The 18,025-nt window shown below is 39.2% G+C and overlaps 1 protein-coding gene across 3 annotated transcripts in view; it reads right to left on the reverse strand.

The window, feature by feature from the left end:
• Positions 1-9,360: 9,360 nt before the first annotated feature.
• Positions 9,361-18,025, reverse strand: part of rgs6 (regulator of G protein signaling 6) — an 81,155-nt gene continuing 72,490 nt past the window's right edge. For 2 of the 3 annotated variants that reach the window (XM_088353767.1, XM_088353766.1), the window contains exons 13-17: positions 17,448-17,573; positions 17,119-17,305; positions 15,078-15,167; positions 13,986-14,048; positions 9,361-9,701 (exon numbers count right to left, since the gene is read on the reverse strand). In XM_088353767.1, coding sequence (XP_088209893.1) covers positions 9,651-9,701; positions 13,986-14,048; positions 15,078-15,167; positions 17,119-17,305; positions 17,448-17,573 — 517 coding nt within the window. In that variant the 3' untranslated portion in view covers positions 9,361-9,650. Of the gene's footprint in view, positions 9,702-13,985; positions 14,267-15,077; positions 15,168-17,118; positions 17,306-17,447; positions 17,574-18,025 lie in introns of all 3 variants that reach the window. The other variant, XR_015852802.1, reaches the window with a different exon arrangement.

Raw genomic sequence — 18,025 nt, forward strand, 5'->3', positions numbered from 1 at the left:
ATTACACTTCAAAACGGCAGGAACCTGATAACAGCATTTGCAGACATACGGAATCCAGTTTTTCCCTTTATGGACACGAGCCACACAGTGAATGAAAGGTAAGAAAGAACACATGACAATACAGTGGACCCCGGGATACGGCTAACTCACCTTATGACACTTTCACTTTACGGCAAAGAATAGGAACACCTTCAGCCCCTCTTAATGACAGTTTCCCCACTATATAACATCAACCTATTGTTTTTAAAAAAAATAAATTTAATCTTTGCAGTCTGCGTGCATTTGTAGAGTTATGTCTCCAAGGTGCCCGTCTCCTATTGGTCAACAGTTACGTACAAGTCTATTGGTTTGCATCGTGAAGATGATGAAGCTATTGGCTGAACTACCTCCAACGATGCCTTTCTATTCATTGAGTTCAGAATTTCATGCGTATTGTACGGTATTTTACTTTTTTCACCTTAGCGTAGCTATAGGAAGAAACTAAATCGACCATCAAATCGAAATTTGTGTTTATCAAAAAGTACAAAGGCACACGCTACCCTGGCTAAGTTGAATGGCCTTAACCAATCGTGACTATTTATGAGACGAATATATCAGGGAACTCTAAGAATCCTTGCGAGTGGAAGTTTTAAAACGTTTCATTTTTAATCCACTAACATTTCTCCCATGCGTCCGCCAGCTACTCTACTCGACCAGCTGAAGTTACGTCGCACCGAAAGTGAATATTTCCTTTTAAATTTATTTTCTAATGCTTTTTCATATTCTTCGTCATAAGTAGTACTTTTTATCCAGGGTACCGGGCATTCAAAAAGCTTTAGCTATACATTACCATCAGTCTCTATTCCCTGCCATAGAGCAATTTCTCTTTTCAAGCCCCACCTTGGAACAATGTAATACACAGGGGGTCTACTGTATTTTTGTTACCTGTTTTGTTTTTGTGCAACATTCAGTGGCTGTTTTCTTTCTAGGAACTCTTGGCACAGGAGATAACGGTATAGTAAACTTGCCTCCTGAAATTTGGGCCTAAACACACCCGGGCCAGAAGCCCGACTGTGACATAACCCGGACCATGTGAAGAGCTGATCTTGTCACAGTGGGACAGGAAGGGACCAAATGCCACTTAGGTCAATTTTGACCAACTTTTGGGGTTATATTTGCAGGCCAGGAATTTGGGTCGAATAAATGCATTAATCCCCAAGAAAGACATCTGATTAAAGCTTCAAAACTTTAATTTTTTCTAATGTGGGCAGGGGATGCTGGTGTTTGACCCTGGTTTTGAGGTTTAATTGAGCCCTTCGGGAAAACTAACCAACCAGACCTAAAATATAGGTCAAATACCATATTCCCAGACAGACATGTTTTATGTATTAGGTCTAAATTTTGAGGCGAACAAACGCATTATAATATCCCAAGCACCGAAATTCTATTCCAGGGAAAAACAATTTGGAGTTGTGTTTTACCCATGTTCTTGGGTTTAATTAACCCAATCGAGAGAGCCTAGTTTTTAATTTTAACCAACAAGAATCACATTTTTAGTGCTTACAATGCATTTCAGTTTGTTTGTTCATCAATATACAGCTCATATACGTAAAAAACATTCATGGTATTTTGGAGATACTTGACATGGATTATTCCTGTGAACCAAAATGGCAAATTTTAACCCAAATCTGGGGGGTGTTTAATGCCCAACTGTGTAATATTTGACTACAAGATGGCACTGTATTGTCTAATGTAAACAAAAACCAGTGCCAAGAGAACAGCAAGATGCTAGACAATTATGGCGACAATTTCTAGGTATGGATTCTACTATGTAAAATACCAATTGCCCGACCTATGATTTAATAAAAATTAACATTGGTATGATAGTTCCGGCCATTTTGCCTAGTATTCAAAGAGGTTCCCTACAGCTTAATAAATGAAATTCACATGTTTTAATGCCTTTTGAAATCAAATTAAGACCAAGTCGTCAAAAGAAACAATTGAAACAAAACCAAAAAACATAAAGGCAATTATAAACAAATATTTTTCACATTTTAGTCCAATTGAAAACTTATCGTCTGAAAAACAGCACGCTCGTTTTCTAAATGGAAAACAAATAAAAAGGATGTTGACAATACATCATGAATCCTCAGTCAAAAATGGCCGATAACCACTAATTCCAAATAACACTTCTGCTACACTTATGAAGCATCCTTATAAATTACTAAATCCTTTTAGTTCAAATACACATGTTGTTAATGTGCTCACATTAAGACTTTCAAAAAATGGATTTAAGACATTTCAATGCCATTTAAGGCCTTATTTTTAGAATTCAATGTCTTTAAAGAGTAATAATCTGCAGGAACTCTGTCAAGTTTTTTTTTTGTACTACTAGGGGTTAGTAAATAATACACTGTTCATTTAAACCCAAAATGATGGGTCAAATGAAATGAAGATTTTGAAGCTGCCTCATGAATAACCTCAAAAGTTTAGTGGGTTCTTTTCCATGTTTCCCCCTCTCATTTAAGTTTGGGTTTTGAAATTTGGTCAATTATTAGAAACTGGGTGGATTTCATTTGCCAAATGGCATCAGTCCCTGACAGGGCTGGGTAGGGTTACTTTAACTTGATAACTTTCAATTACTTTTGGATTACTCCAATGCCAAATATGCTAATAAAAGACAAAAGAAACTAAATATAAATAAAATTACTAAGTTTTGTGCAGGCTTGGGGAGTAACGGAACACATGGAACGGCAAAAATGATGTTGGCAAGCTGTTTGGATTTATTTTCATTTCGTTTCTGTCGCATGTTAGTTTTGCCGGAGATCAAAGCCAGGAGAGAAAGCTTACCACGTGTCGTGAGTCACAATTTTATTCATATTTAGTTTTTGTCTTTTATTAGATTATTTGGTATTGGAGTAATCCAAAAGTAATTGAAAGTATTTAAGTTAAAGTAACCCTACCCAACCCTGGTCAGGTTATTTTTTTTATTCTTTACCCACCTGTTTTTTTTTTTTGGGTCACACAGCCTTATTGAGGATTACAGTGCGAATACAAGAAGACCTTTGGACTCGTTGGGGTAGGATTGACCCAGAGCCCCCTCTTCCGTAAACTCAATCCACCCCCACCCACTCCAAGCCGTGCGATCGCGTGCTTCCCATGCGACCCGATGCGACTTTGACGTCATTCCTCTTATCGCTGAGCCAGCCCTTCCCTGCACTGCAAACCAGCCCTGACAGCCCCTACGATTTTCCCCTTCCCCACTCGATTCGAACAACAGACCCTCCCCCGTCCATAAAACCGGTGCTCATCTCCACCAGCTGACCTCTGAACCTCCCTGCTCGTCGAAGCGCTTCAATTGTTGCGCTTCCTCGCTTGGCTCGTATGTTTTTATTTATTTTGTTCACGAGCGGCCACCAAACTACTCAGGCAGCCTTCACCATCGCTCCTCTGTTGATTGTTTGGCCAGAGTCGTCACAGGCCGGAATCATGCGATTGTATTGAGCCGGCGCCGAGGGGACAATAATGCCACGCACGGGCCCGCTGATGCATGGTGAGCGGGAAAAATGCCAGAATGCTGCAATTATTTTGTTGAGTGAGCTAGAAGAGACAGACTTGGGATTTGTTATCAAACATGGAAGGTGTTCAGGGAAGGGTATCTGATGGCATTCCCTTAATAGAGCAGAAAACAAATTTTTATGAGTGTTTCTGTTCATTTGTGTTTCCCACACAGCTTCTCTATATCTATATGTAGAGCTTAAGCCCCGAAATTCAGGTCCGGCCTAAACTGTCAATCATTATATTTGGGTTAAGGCCAGGCTACTTTCTTGCATACTTTTTTAACTATCCACCCATCATTGTTCTTTGTTTCTTCTACTTTACTGCGAGTAATCCACGCAATTCAGTCCCCTTCTTACGCATTCGCCGCCAAGTGTCTTTGCAGCTTGCCAATGCGTGAGAGGGGGGACTGAATCCATCGGGTGAATCCTCTACCGTGTGACAAAGAAGAACAATTACGGGGGGGGATAATTTTTTTTAAAAGTAAGCAAGTGAGAATCCCAGTCCTCATATGAACATTTAGGGGGCAAGTTAATTTCTCAGGCCAAGTTGGACCTTAATACCCTAGGGTCAAGCTGGATGTCCTTGGTCCAACGTTACCACGTAAATTTTTCCATTTAAATTAGGGACCTGTAGCTTTGAAATTTTTCATGTGAATACTGTAATGTGAAAATCTGCATAGTAGCCCCCCAAACATCATTAACATGCACGCTGCCAGCTTCCATTCGCAGCAATAGTTGACCAAAGACAATAGACCTTGGTCGCATGGGTGCTGCTCATCATAGGCGGAAAGAACGAAAACAAAGTACCACCACCCGTGACACAATTTTGCTCCCTCCGTCTGCACTCAGTAAGTAACAGTCGACTGGGGAAAATGGATTGTGGCCAAAACCGTGCAGTTAATGTTAAGCGTGCTGCAATAGCATGGTTCAGTGTTCTGAACCCCCCCAAAAATGCGCTCTAGCAAACCATTTCAGCACTAGTTGACTGGGGACAATTGCAGCCACAACTGTGCATTTCAAAAGTGTAGTTCACTTTTTAGTGGACAGAACGGCAAAATACTACATGCAGTAATAGGCGACCATAAGATAAGAGTAACGGGTGCTGTTCATTTTAGACCAAAAAAAAGGCCTGCCACGCAAGACAATTTGTCCTGGCCTCCGCTCTCAGCAATCGTTTACTGGGGATATTGGATTACAGCCACACAGTAAAGTTCATTTTAGGCAGCCCACAATGGCTTGTTTCAGTTGCCCAAACAGATTAAAAAATGCGCTCTGCAATCGTGCATCCAGTATACTGTCACCAAGGATTAAATTTCTCATAAACATTAAAGGCGCAGTGTGTTATGTTTAGTACCTCCTAGTGGTAAAAAACTTAGTAAAAAAAACATTGATTTGACTACTAGGCAAAAAACCTGAAATCAGACCAAGGTTAATTTTTCATTGAAAAAAAAAATCAGGTCTATAAATTTGTATTTCTTTTACATAATGGAATCCCTAGCTTGAAGTCACCACCATGGTTGTTTGGCATCTTGCTGCTCATTGTGCTCTGTGGCACTAGGTTTTGCGCATTGGACAAAACAGCACCATCAAGTGGTCAAATATTACAAACTTGGGCTTTAATGAATATTTTTCAGTTCGCAATGCACCAAGTAGCGAGTGATTATAACATTTACCATTTTACTTTATTGTCCATATACAATAGTAGTTTCTTTATCCTCTGACAATTTAAGACAGCAAAGGACCGTAGTTTCTTTTTCCTCTTGCCACCTCCAGTTGGCATTTATCCACCCTGCAGCGCTAAGCGTGCAATGTCTACTCCACTAATTTGAAGCTATTAGCAAGCCACATACCACTATTGAGATTATTCCCCAAAGTTAGCTGCCGTTATATAGCATGATAGATCTTAGCTAACTGCTAGCTAAAGACTGGCATCTAGATTTGGGACAGCTCACTGCAGTTGACTAAACATCTCACTAGCTGTATCCAGCTTGGTAACACCTAATCTAACATTGGAAATTTTGCTTTTTACAATTTTTCTTTTACCTTTTCAGGACATTTTGCAAAAGACAGCTACCATTCCATTGCATGCAGGATTTAGCTAACTGCTAGCACTAAACTAGCTTGCTGCAATTAGCTGAAAACCTCGCTTGCTTAACTTAAACATTTTTTTTAATTAATGACTATTTTCATTATTTATTCAACTTATAAGTTGACTCCGGAACTTCCCCAAATCCATTTCTTCAACTTTTCATAAAGTCTTAACTTTTCCCTATGTTCAGGACATTTTGATCTCCAATTTGAGTCGTTGGGCAGTTAGACATGCACACAGTCTATTTTTTATTTATTTATTTTTTGAAAACTTGCCAGAATTAGTAATAGATGCCTATCCCAGTTTAAGTTAATGGGACAGTGTATATTTTCACCATTAGACGTCACTGTATTGTGTATTAAAACTGATTAATGCTAAAAAGCACAAGGAATAGAAACTCAAAATGACCAAATCGCACCATTTTCTTAATTTTTCAAGAGGTTTTTGGGAATACACGTAGCAGCAAAAATTGCAGTCAATCATGATAGGTCACTAAGCGAGGCTAACGCAATGTAAAAAGGCAAATTTATTTACCTATTATAAGCTAAAAAAAGGCAAGTTTGTATCATAGTTCATGCATTTTTATTCAAAACAATTAAGTTTGTTTTAATGGAGTCGTTTTTTACCACTAGGAGGTGCTGAATACTATCCACTGTCCCTTTAACATGGACATCACCTGCAGTAGTGTAACCAAAATCTGCAGCGTCAACTCCTGAATGCAAGTTTTCCTTACCTTGACCAAAACACAGCAATATAAACCTCACCCACCCAAACATAGCCCCTCCCCCAAAGTGGCCCCGCCCACAACTTCTGGTGCTGTGAAAGGGCGGCGACAGAATTTTGTGTATGCCTGCGGCTTGTGTACGTGTGTGTTGGAAACGGAGCCAAGAAGAAATGAAACGGACAAGTGCTTGTTTCATCTTCTGTTGTATATACATGTCAAAATGAAGTTCCTAAACTATTTTTATTCTGGGAAAATAAAAAAACTAAAAATAGAATTGCTTGTTTTATTGCGATCTTGGTACGAGGATACTAACGTGCACTTTTGGTATCATTCAATAAACAATACAGAATTTTCATTTCAGGATTCATGATCTAGTTCAGTGAACATCCTTACCAATAATTATATTTGTAAGCCAAATATTTTGTGAATAAATGTACCAGTAATTATTAACTTGTTTGTTTTCAACTCCAAAGCTTTTTGGGAGGTGTGGTTGCAGTATTTAACCCAGATTTTGGGCTTTAGAAATTTGATTGTGACCAATGGGTCAATGATTAAGTCACCAAAATTACATTTTATGCTTAAAATTTGGGTCAAATCAATACAATTATCCCAAAAGCAAATTTTATTATATGTACCTTTTTTCTGGTGTGCTCATGTTTGACCCATGTTTAGGGGTTTAATTAAGCCAAATGGGCAAAATCGTATTTTGGGCGTAACATTTGGGTCGAGTAAATGCAACAACCCCAAACAAAGACAATTGACTACATGTGCATCGTTTTTCTTTTTATGGGTGATTGCTGGTAGTTCACCCAGGTTTCATTTTTTTTTTTAGTTGACCCAATTGGGCAAAAATCACATATTTGGCCTAAAATATGGGTGAAATGAATGCAATAATCCCAAACATGTTTGATTACATGTACAATTTTATTTTACAGGGGGTTGCTAATGTTTGTTTGACCCAGGTTGAGTTTAACTTACCCATTTGGGCGAAATAACATTTTAGGCCTAAAATTTGGGTGAAATAAATGCAATAATGCCGAACATGTTTGATTACATGTAAAATTGTATTATTTTACAGTGGGTTGCTGATGCTTGTTTGACCCAGGCTTCAGGTTTTTTAACTAACCCATTTGGGCAAAATGGGTCAAATAAATGCAATAATCCCAAACATGTTTGATTACGCCCTGCGATTGGCTGGCAACCAGTTGAGGGTGTCCCCTGCCCAATGATTACTGGGATGGGCTCCAGCACCCCCGCGACCTTACTGAGGATAAGCGGTACAGCTAATGAGATAAGATGTTTGGTTACATGTAAAATGGTATTCTACAGTGGGGTGCTGATGTTTGTTTGACCCAGGTTTTGGGTTTTTTAACTGACCTAATTGGGCAAAATTGGTCAAATAAAAGCAATAATCCCAGACATGTTTGATTACATGTACAATTTTTTTTCCCGGGGGTTGCTGGTGTTTGACCCAGGTCTCGTGTTTTTTAAACTAACCCAATTGGACAAAATTATATTTTAGTCCTAAAATTTTGGTCAAATAAATTCAATAATCCCAAACATGTTTGATTACATGTATAATTTTTATTTTACAGGGGGTTGCTGATTTTCGTTTGACCCAGGTTTGGGGGTTTAACCAAATTGAGAAAACGTAGTCCATAATATTATCCTAAACAACAATGAATAACCCATCCAAATCCCATTTTAGGCTCAAATTTATAAACACCAAAATTGGATTGTATGAACAAAACCGTTTTTTGACCGTGCTTGCTTGACCTGGGTTTTTTGGGGGTTTAATAAACCCAATGGGGAAAGCCTAGTTTTTAATTTTAACCAAAAACGCAACTCACTAAAATCACATTTTTAGTGCTTTCATTATTTAGGTTGTTATACAACTCAGCTTTGGATGGAAGTATCAAAATAACCCACAATTATCTTTGAAGCAACACCTTTATGGTGTTTTCTGGGATGTTTGACCCAATTTTTCAGATTATTCTTGCAAAACAAAATGGCTGATTGCATCCCAACAGTGTGTGTGTGTTTTCTGGGATTTTAAACCCAAATTTCTCAGGGTTTTCTTGTGAACCAAAATGACTGATGGCAAACCAATTTTGAGGGGATATTCAAATGTTGAGTCAAAAAATAAAATAGAGCGTTTAATGCCAACAATTGTCCACACAATCATAAGTTTGGTGGGTCCTTAATAGACACATTTGTGACCCTCTCAAAAGGTTTTTAAAGTGTTTTCCTACAAAATGTATACATTATATATGGTTTATACCAAATTCAAATACAAACTACACGTGTTTAGAAATCTGTCATAATTTAGTGTGAAATGAAAGTGGAGTGTCAGTTTAGCCAATCAGAATGCAGAACAATGCAAATAAGTGAAGTTGTGACACCGTGAAAATGGAACCGCATTATAGCGAGGGCTCACTGTACTCATTTGAAATATTAAATAGAAAATTGAAATTCAGTTGATTTTGTGATGTGGCTTAAAAAATAACGAGCCATTACTCGAGGGACATGGCGTGCACGATTGCTACATATGGGGAGGGGGGATAAATTACATTCTAAACATGTACTTACACAGTGGAATCCATGGAGATTTTGATTCCGTGGGCTCCGAACCTCTTCGAAGCTCTGATACCTGCCTCATTTTCATCACGTCCTTTAATTTTCATCTCATTTAGGGTTTGCCTTTCAAAGTAGAATTCAGTTAAACCGATTGGATGTGAAATCCGGAAAATACGGTAGTACGTAAACTCACCACGGGGCCGCGTGGTGCTCGTTTTACCACTAGAGGGAACCATTATACAAAATGTAGCCACATTAAGCATTTGGATTAGGGACTGCAATCTCAAATGTGAGCTGAGACTAATCTAATGCAAGGGAAAATGAAGCATTCAACAGCTTTAGCATGTAAAACACTAAATCCAAAAATGGTCTTGTGCTTCTTTGAGCAGCAAGTCAAAGGACATTTCTCAGCAACTTAGTACACTGCCTCCTTTCCCAAATGATGTGCTTTTATTCAGACATACACTGTATACATCGATAGAAAATATAAATGTATCCGCTTATCCCACAGACAACCCATTGTGCAAGGAGGCAACGTCGCCTTGTTGTCACGCTTTCCTTTCTTTCCTGCCAGCTTGGCCCATTTCCCGTCCCCGCCTTTGGTCTTGGATTCCGTCTCAGGGGGCCGAGAGTCACTCGGGCAGCATGGCGTTTGAACTCCAGCCCCGTGCGGTCGTTTCTTTTCGGGGGGCTTCATTGCGGCCCCCGCAAACGCAGCGTGTCAGGATGACTGCATCAGGCCCGAGAGACGCTTCCCAGTCAAGGATTTGCCCTGAAAAGTTTGGTCGAGAGCGAAGCGTCAGGAAGATTTTGATTATCCATAGTTGAAAATACATTAAAGGTGGGATGCGTTGTTTCAAGCATCCTTAGTTTGTCCATTAAGTATGTGTTAACAAAGCCCAACTGAGTTCAAAGAGCCTGTATGCTTTATTTACCATTGCACACATCTGCTTTTACTTTATTTTTATCAGCCTTGTTCAGGGTAGAACACACTAGGTCCTAAGGAATTGGGTGACTGCTGGAAAGATGTCAATCTCGTCCCTGTGGTTTGAATTTCTATTTGCCAGTGGAGCACAAACATGGTGGTAAGAAAAAGCCTGCCTTTAGTCCAAGCGCCCAAACCAAACCCCCAAAAGATGATTAAAGAGTTTATTCGAGCACGTCTTAGAAATGCACGCGCTTGCACGTAAATCATGTGTTATTCTCAGCCGTGATTGCAGCATCAAGTCTTCAAATCCCGCACCTCACCATTAAAGTTTGCCAAAGGATTTCGTTAAAAGTGAAACGGAGGGGATTTCATGATGTCGATAATAATTCTTTTGGGGAGTACATTTGGACCACGTTGGATGGGCTAAAACAAGGTTTGGGTAAACTATGTCCACAGGCTATAAGGCTTTTGAATCCGGCCCACTGAATGAAAATACTAAAAGGATAAAAGTACAGTGGAACCTCGCTAGTTCGTGGTTCCACTTTTGCCGGTTCAGAGCTTTGCGGGTCTAAAAAATATACCTTACCTTCTCAATAAAAGCATTTATTGACTTGACGCCATTGAGTGCGAGCTTATGTCAACCGAGGACACGGTGCGGACACTCTTATTGTTAAGGGGAGGGGGAGGCCCTGACACAATGCTTAGTCATGGTGAGTTACCGCTTCGCTCACCCCCCCCCCCCCTCCTTCAACTCCTCCAACCTCACCCCCTTCTTATGTGGCGCTCAGTTTATCGAGGAGGGACTCAACGACGCGACTCAAGTATGTTCTCTTCAGTCACATTTCATCTCAAGTTTGACTTTATTATACCAAAAGCGAGCGGTTGTTTGTACTACCTTAACACGGCTAATTGTGTGTGGTTTCTTGTATTTGTTGTAAAAGCCGTTCGATGCCGCTAGCTGAAGTATGTTATTGTCAGAAGGTAGCTCTTTCACTTTCATTGAAATTAACAGACCATTTTTTTAACTGTTTCCCAAAATGCTTCACAAACACTCAAATATCACATTTTCACTTTTTATTTTCAATATGTAACATGTGTTAACAAGTGAAATAAGCTGCGATGGCTGCATGTGGTTGAGAGCGGTTAATACAATTATACTGAATAGTTCATAGTGGTTTCGCCACAGTCCTATTCTGTGTAAATTGATTATGTAAGACATGGCTACACTTGTGGGTCATGTTTTGGTACATTGAGTTCCAGTGTGAAGAGTTCTGGATGAGTCACCCAATAACTCCAGGCCATCATGCCAGCGATCACTTCGGTTTAATGGCGGGGGGGTATACCGTATATCTGTATACGTTTTTTTAAGCATTTTTGAAGGGGCGCCGGTATTTCGCAGATTTTCAGTATTCGCGGGTGGTCTCTGTCCCCATTAACCGCGATAACCGAGGGATTACTGTACTCTCAATAATTTGATTCCTTTAGCTGCAACACCCACATTTCCCCAAAAGATGGTGCACTCAAATCACATTGAATGTTGACGGGAGTACACCATCGGTTCCCAGCTACTCAAACTCCAGTGAGGCTTCCATGCATGAATAAGAGCTAGTACCATAAAAGCTTCTCTTGATTTTTAAGGCCTCCATTAAAAATGAGGTGACGAAAGAAAATGAAAAATGGACAGTGCACTGACAGGATCGGAGAGGTGACAGAACGATCATGATGGTAATTAGCGCCTGCGATCCATGTAACTTCAGATTAGTTTGAAACAGGTGCCAAGTGTTTTAGGCTTTGTCCCCTTTGGTGAAGTTTAACAAGCTCATAAATAAGTTGTGCTTATTTTTAGCTGTACGTAATTTGGAACCTTTACTCGCTAAAGCCATCTCCTGACCTATGTCATCCTAGCAGCCTCTATCAGCTCGTTCATGATGCACGCGCAGGTATGTGCATTTTGTTTAGACACGTTCGAATAAACTTTTTCCATCTTCTTGAGGTTTGGGTTGGCATTTTGACTGTACTTTAACAAGATCGCCTCATCATTTTGCATACTCACCAACACTACTCCTTTATGCATTAGGCTTTTCTCCCCATAACGCCTACAGATTTATAAAATAAATGAATAAATTGGTTTTAAAAATCCACCATTTTTTCAATTTAACTAATAAAACTATCTTGACTCGAAGCTAGTATTTTAGCCTATGGCTGCTTTATTTGGAAGTCAAGTAATTTTTATTTGTATAGCCCTTAATCACAAAGAGTCTCAAAGGGCTGCACAGGTTATTGCACAGACTATTATTTCAGACCATTATTACACCATCCCCTGATCTGAAACCAACATGAGGGCAAGGAAAAACTCAAAAACCTCAACATGAGGAAAATGAAGAAACCTTAAGGGACCGCACATGTGGTAATCCCCCTTTCAGGATGACCAGGCTGCAATGGATGTTGTAAGTACAAATACTACAGAGATATTGTAAACAAAAAATATAGGTTATTCATATGCTATAGAGTAGAAGTGTGTTTTAAGCTTCGATTGGAAGTGAGTCCAAGTCTTTGTGTATAAAGAAACTGGTCCAATGATCACATTAGATTTTGCTTTTGGTCAAAGTTTGCCACCTCTGGTTTTAAACAAGCACATTTTTTAATATATTCTAGAGAAGGATTTTATTCCAGGCATAAAAATAGAGTCTGCTATAACATTGATTTAATGTAAAAGAAAGAAAAGGTTGGCAAACATGAAAGACCTTTTGAGGAGAGGCAGGCCTCACCAGTCATTGAAAATAAAAAAACTATTAAATTGTTTTTACAATGTCTAAAGTTTATTTTTTCAAAAAACTTTGCATTTTCATATAAGGATTATCATTAATACAGTTAGTTTCTAATGTATTACTGTGCTGAGCATGTGCAGATGCAAAGTGAGGCATGTAATTATCTTGCCTCATGGCTGAGGGCTATATTGAGGCCAAGGATTCTGAATTAGTGATAATATTGCAAGCCAACACAGTCATGTGGGTCAAAATCTTTTTTCTCGTTGCATGTACTTTTTCTAATACCTATTTAGTGATGTTTTTCCCCATAAGGAGCCAAATGTAAGGTAGTAAGGTATTACTGTGCTGAGCATCTGCAGATGCAGAATGGGCCTGGCCATTCTCTTCCCTCGTGGGAGAGGGCGATAGTGAGACCACAGATTCTAATTTGGCGGACACTTCATCCTCAAACAATATAAGTGATGGTATTGGGAAGCTAACGGGAAGTCAAGGCCTTCAGAATTTTTTTCCCGTTGCATTAAATGTTCTATAATGGAGGGTTACCCATCTGTTAATGCTTTAACTTTAAAAGGAGCAGCACATCAAGTTCAAGTTAGATAGATAGATACTTTATTCATCCCCTAAGGGAAATTCACATTTCCAGCAGCATCCCTGAGCTGAGAACAGTACAATAATAAAGCCAAAATAATGCAATATACAAATACCCAGTGTGACATGCAAATGCCCACTGTAGCGTGTTATATAGAGTAACTAAATAGTGCTACACAGAATACATATTGCAGTAAGATTCGGTAATATCCAATGTAGGTGGTGTGGTTTAATGTGGGCCTTTACTCTGCCGGGTGGAGTTAAAGAGCCTCATGGCATGAGGATGAGTTGGCATGAGTTAAGGTAAAGAACTAAACTGTTTTTTTCTATGCTACAGTTTATATAATGCTTTCTGCCAGATCAAATGAAATTAGTTGTAGGTCTTTTCATTTGTAAATCTGTGCCCCATCAGATACAAACCTTATCGTACATCACTGCTAAATAGTGTCTAGTCAGAACAATTTTAGCACAAAATCAAACATCTCAAAAATGTCTGGTGCCCTGAGGATAATAAGCGTTTCAATTTGTAACAAAAACAGTGGTCTTGTGCAACCCTTTGAAAGGGTTTGTGATTTAGGGTTTTACAAATAAATGTGAATTGACCAGCGTAATTCTTTGAACTTGGGTTGAACTCGAAAAGTGAGCGATCAAGTTCAACTTTGTGTTGGAAGCATAAGTACTTTTTGACACATAAATAAAGGTGGTCATCAAAAAAGGGCAGGGCAGCCATTTGGTGCCAGCAAGTGAGTAGCTGAGTTTTTCGAACACTTACCACGCTACGCGTGAACTTCTCCAGGGAGGTGCGGCGACCTTGGTCGGGGTCTGCAGGTGGTTGCTATGGGGGGTGTCAATGGCAGGGCAAGGGAAGGTGAGGGGTAGGGTCGTCGTTATGATGTTAAAAGAACGGTCGGGATGTGCAAAAAAATAAAAGGGTAAATAACAAACAAGATGGTGGGGAGGGTGATGGTATGGACGGTGGTGCAACAGCGAGGGACAGAAAGGCTGGCGTGAACACAAGTAGTCGTTTGCCACAAAGATCCATTTACATTACTTCTATAAAGAGAAAAAACATTAAAAAATGAAAAACGATGACATCACAGATGACATTGTCCTCCACAAATTAAATCAGCGATGTCAACCTAAAATTGCTAGCAGACCGCAGTTTCAGTATTATGTTTCATCATTCAGCCTACTTTATTAGTCTGCTCTACATCATAAAATCATGGATGACGAAGGATCATTTCGAACACATTTAGTAACAAAAATGGGTTAAAAAGGATTTCCATGTTTGGCATTGTTTTAGCATTAACTGGATTATTGTAAGTTATGTAAATAGTTTTACAACTGAACCAACTCACCACTCAATACAAACTCAAGTTGGACCTGTGAAACATTTTTTTCCCACTGAAATAAAAAATATGTCATAAGGGTTTAACTGTGCACGAATAATAAATTATACACCATCAGAAAAAACTACTACACTGCGCCTTCAGAGTTTTTCCCTTTCCGGCAGCCAAAGAGAGCATTTAGTTTGTGCTTGTTTTAAAAAAATCAAATCAAATCATAATTTTTGATAGAAATGAACAAGAGACTCGCTTCTTTTCCGACATACTTAAATCTATAGCGGGACGGATGAAATCATCCAATGGTCCGACTCCGGCCCACAGGCTGCATTACAACATATTTGATACTCAACAATTTGACCGTTTTAAATTATTGACAATCAATCAATTTAAAATGGTTAATGTCTCATGCATTTCTAAGTCAATCCAGCTACAGTGTGTGTTGTATGAGCCTGAATGGTCAAAATATTGTTTTTAAAAAAAATAATTGTGTTGAATCAAGTTAAGACACAAAAAATTACCTTTTTTCTGGCCAGCAGGAGGTCTTGGTAGACGCTGGACCGCAAAAAACGTGCATAGCTGTCACTCTTCATTAGAGTGAAGATGTGCTCCTAATTGTGACAAAAAGAATAGAAAGTCATATGAAGAGCGTGTCGAACAGCACATATAACATCTTCCTCTTCTGAGCAGAATCATTTGTGTAAAGAGCTAAATGATCAGCTGCAGCAGCAGTATTGGAGGAGGGAGACATAAAAAACGAGTAGGTCTCATTCTTATTCCTAATCACAGTATATTGCAAAGGTCCACTTAGAAAATACTGTAAGAAATCGTCCAAGCTGTATTTTCTCCAATTGAATTTCACAATTTTACTAAAATTAATTTTGCTCATTTTTAGTCCTTTTTAGATATTAAGGGTTTAAACGAGAATAGCAAATATGACCACATTACCTCACATATTGCTTGGTATGTATTTTCTTAGAAGGAAAAAAAAAACTGGATCAATTTTCCTCATTTTGAGGTTTTTGGGTTTTTTCTTGCCCTCATGTAGATTTTAGATCAGGGGATGGTGGAATAATTTCTGTAGTTTGTAATAATCTGTTGTCTTTGCAGCCTTTTCAGACTCCTTGTGATTAAGGGTTATACAAATAAACACGACTTGTTCGACAAATATAAAAATGTCCAAACTTTCATTTCATTGTAATAAAAAAATAATAATTAAATTAATTAGCATTCCAATCAACTGTTTTGATGCTGTAAAAAATATTCCCGGGTAATTTGCAATGTCTAGTTTAAGGTACTATGTAAAAAAATTGTTAAAAAATGTTGAATAAAGAAAAGTTTGAACAATGAAATGGGGAATATTGAGTGATTGTTAACACTTAAAACTCTTAAAATGAAAAAAATCAACAGCCTTTTGCCACTTTAATTTCACACTTAATGGATTACTTTTCAAAATTGTCTAGAAATGCATATAAAAGATAAATATTTGAAGGGACAGTGTAATTTTTCAAAAAAATATATGTCACCGTGTTGTGTAGTGCAACTGAAAAAAATAAGCACTGGAATGAAAAAAAACACAGAGACTGAAAGTGACCATAAAGAACAATTTCCCTTCTCATTATTTTACTAAGTCTTTTGCAAGACTTTTGGTCTTTGGGTACCTGTAGCAGCAAGATGGCGCACAATATTTTCAACGCCCCCTCAGGTGAGGAACATTATGTAAAATATACAATTTCTCAACCTACAGGTATTCTTCAACAATGCACATATTTATGATAGTTCATGTATTTGTTAAATATTTTTAGATGTCTATTTTTACTGAATAAAGTTTTTTTAACCACAAGGAGGCGATAATTACACACCGACCCTTTAAAATCGTCATGAGTACAGATGTGAATGAACTGTGACCGCTCATTTGGCGCCAACCGATGCGGCTTCTGATTGGCTCCATGTCCCCATTTAAACACAGTCCTGTCAATTCCCTGTTGTCAGTCCGTCTGCGAACCTCAGTGTATACTAGGCAAGCCTTTTTCGACCCCGACTGTCCCGGTTTTGCTCCCGTTTGTCTCCGGCGACGACCTGTTTTGATCCCGACCACGTCTGCTCTCCTGTCTCGACTTACGACCAGTTTTTGCTCTCCCATCTTGGCTACCGACCCGTTTTAGACTCCGACCACGTTTTTGCTCTCCAGTCCCGGCTATCGACCAGTTTTCCCGTCCCTGACACCGCCATCACTCGCTACGGAAGATCCACTTCCGTGTTCGGATCACAAGCAGAGTACGAGAGCGACTCGCTTCCCGCGTCCAGCGAACACCTGATCGTGGGCCCAGCCCTTCCTCCTTCAACAAAATTGTGAGAATGTTACGCGATTGGGTTTTCCCTCTCATGACAAAAATATGCTCAATTGCCTTAATTTTAATAGAAAATAGATGGCTGATCACATGAAAAATACAAATACCCCAAAAACCGCCTTCCCCTTAATTTCAAAGATTTGATATTATTCAACACCAATGTTTTTGTCTTTCCCTAATTCTACAGACGCGCTCATGTGCCAGGCATCACCTGAGCATCCTCGAAGCTGTATCGGCCGGGGTCCTTCAAGTTTTGGCTGGTGCGCTCGTAGCTATGAGAGTCTAAGTTGATGGAGCTGGGGGCCCCCTCAGCAAGAAACTCCTGCCAGATTTCTCGGGCCCTGGAGGGGACTTCTTGCAGCGGCTGGCGCTTCAGGTCCTGCACCGCCAACCAAAACCTGTCACGGTAACAGATGGGCTTGCTCCAGTACGCAAGAATAAAACGCTCGTTTTGACAGGGGAATGTTGCGATTGAAATGGACTGCTAGAAAAATGTGTTTAAAATGAATAAATGAAACCTTAAAGAGACAGAAGCCTCACCTCAAATTCTCTGAGCTGAACTCTGACTCCAGGAACTTCAGGAACTGATCTCGCCCTGCTGGGTCTTTGAGGGCCTCCTCCAAGGAGAAGCCCCACTTCTTGACCCGCTGCTGGTTGGTGTCATGACTATCCCAAAAACACACAAAAGATCAAATATCAAGACTGACTGGATGTTATTTTACCGACAGACTTTCACTACCTGCAGGTCTTTCAGAATCTATACACTCAGGAGAGAACAGATGTGCAAATGAGCAATATGTGCCCATTTTGGACATCCATCCCAGATGCTCCATTTTCACTACTGTACAGTATTCATATAGCTACAATCGTTTACTATTGCACATCCATATATTGTGTGAAAACTGAGTCGAATCCATCATGTTCTGTGTACCAGCTAGTTTGAATCAGGGAAACAAACTTAAAAATATAAAAAATTGATAAAAAGGTGAGATTTTTGGTTTTAAGCAGGTTTTATTCCACTACCAAATTTTTTTTAAAAAGCTGTAAAGATCAAAAACGCTAAAGGCATTTTCCTCATTTATACTACATTTTCTAACTTGGTATCATACAAAAAATTT

Source organism: Urocampus carinirostris, chromosome 15 (assembly GCF_059441175.1).
Source record: "Urocampus carinirostris isolate Australia breed hairy pipefish chromosome 15, RoL_Ucar_1.0, whole genome shotgun sequence".
NCBI lineage: Eukaryota > Metazoa > Chordata > Actinopteri > Syngnathiformes > Syngnathidae > Urocampus > Urocampus carinirostris.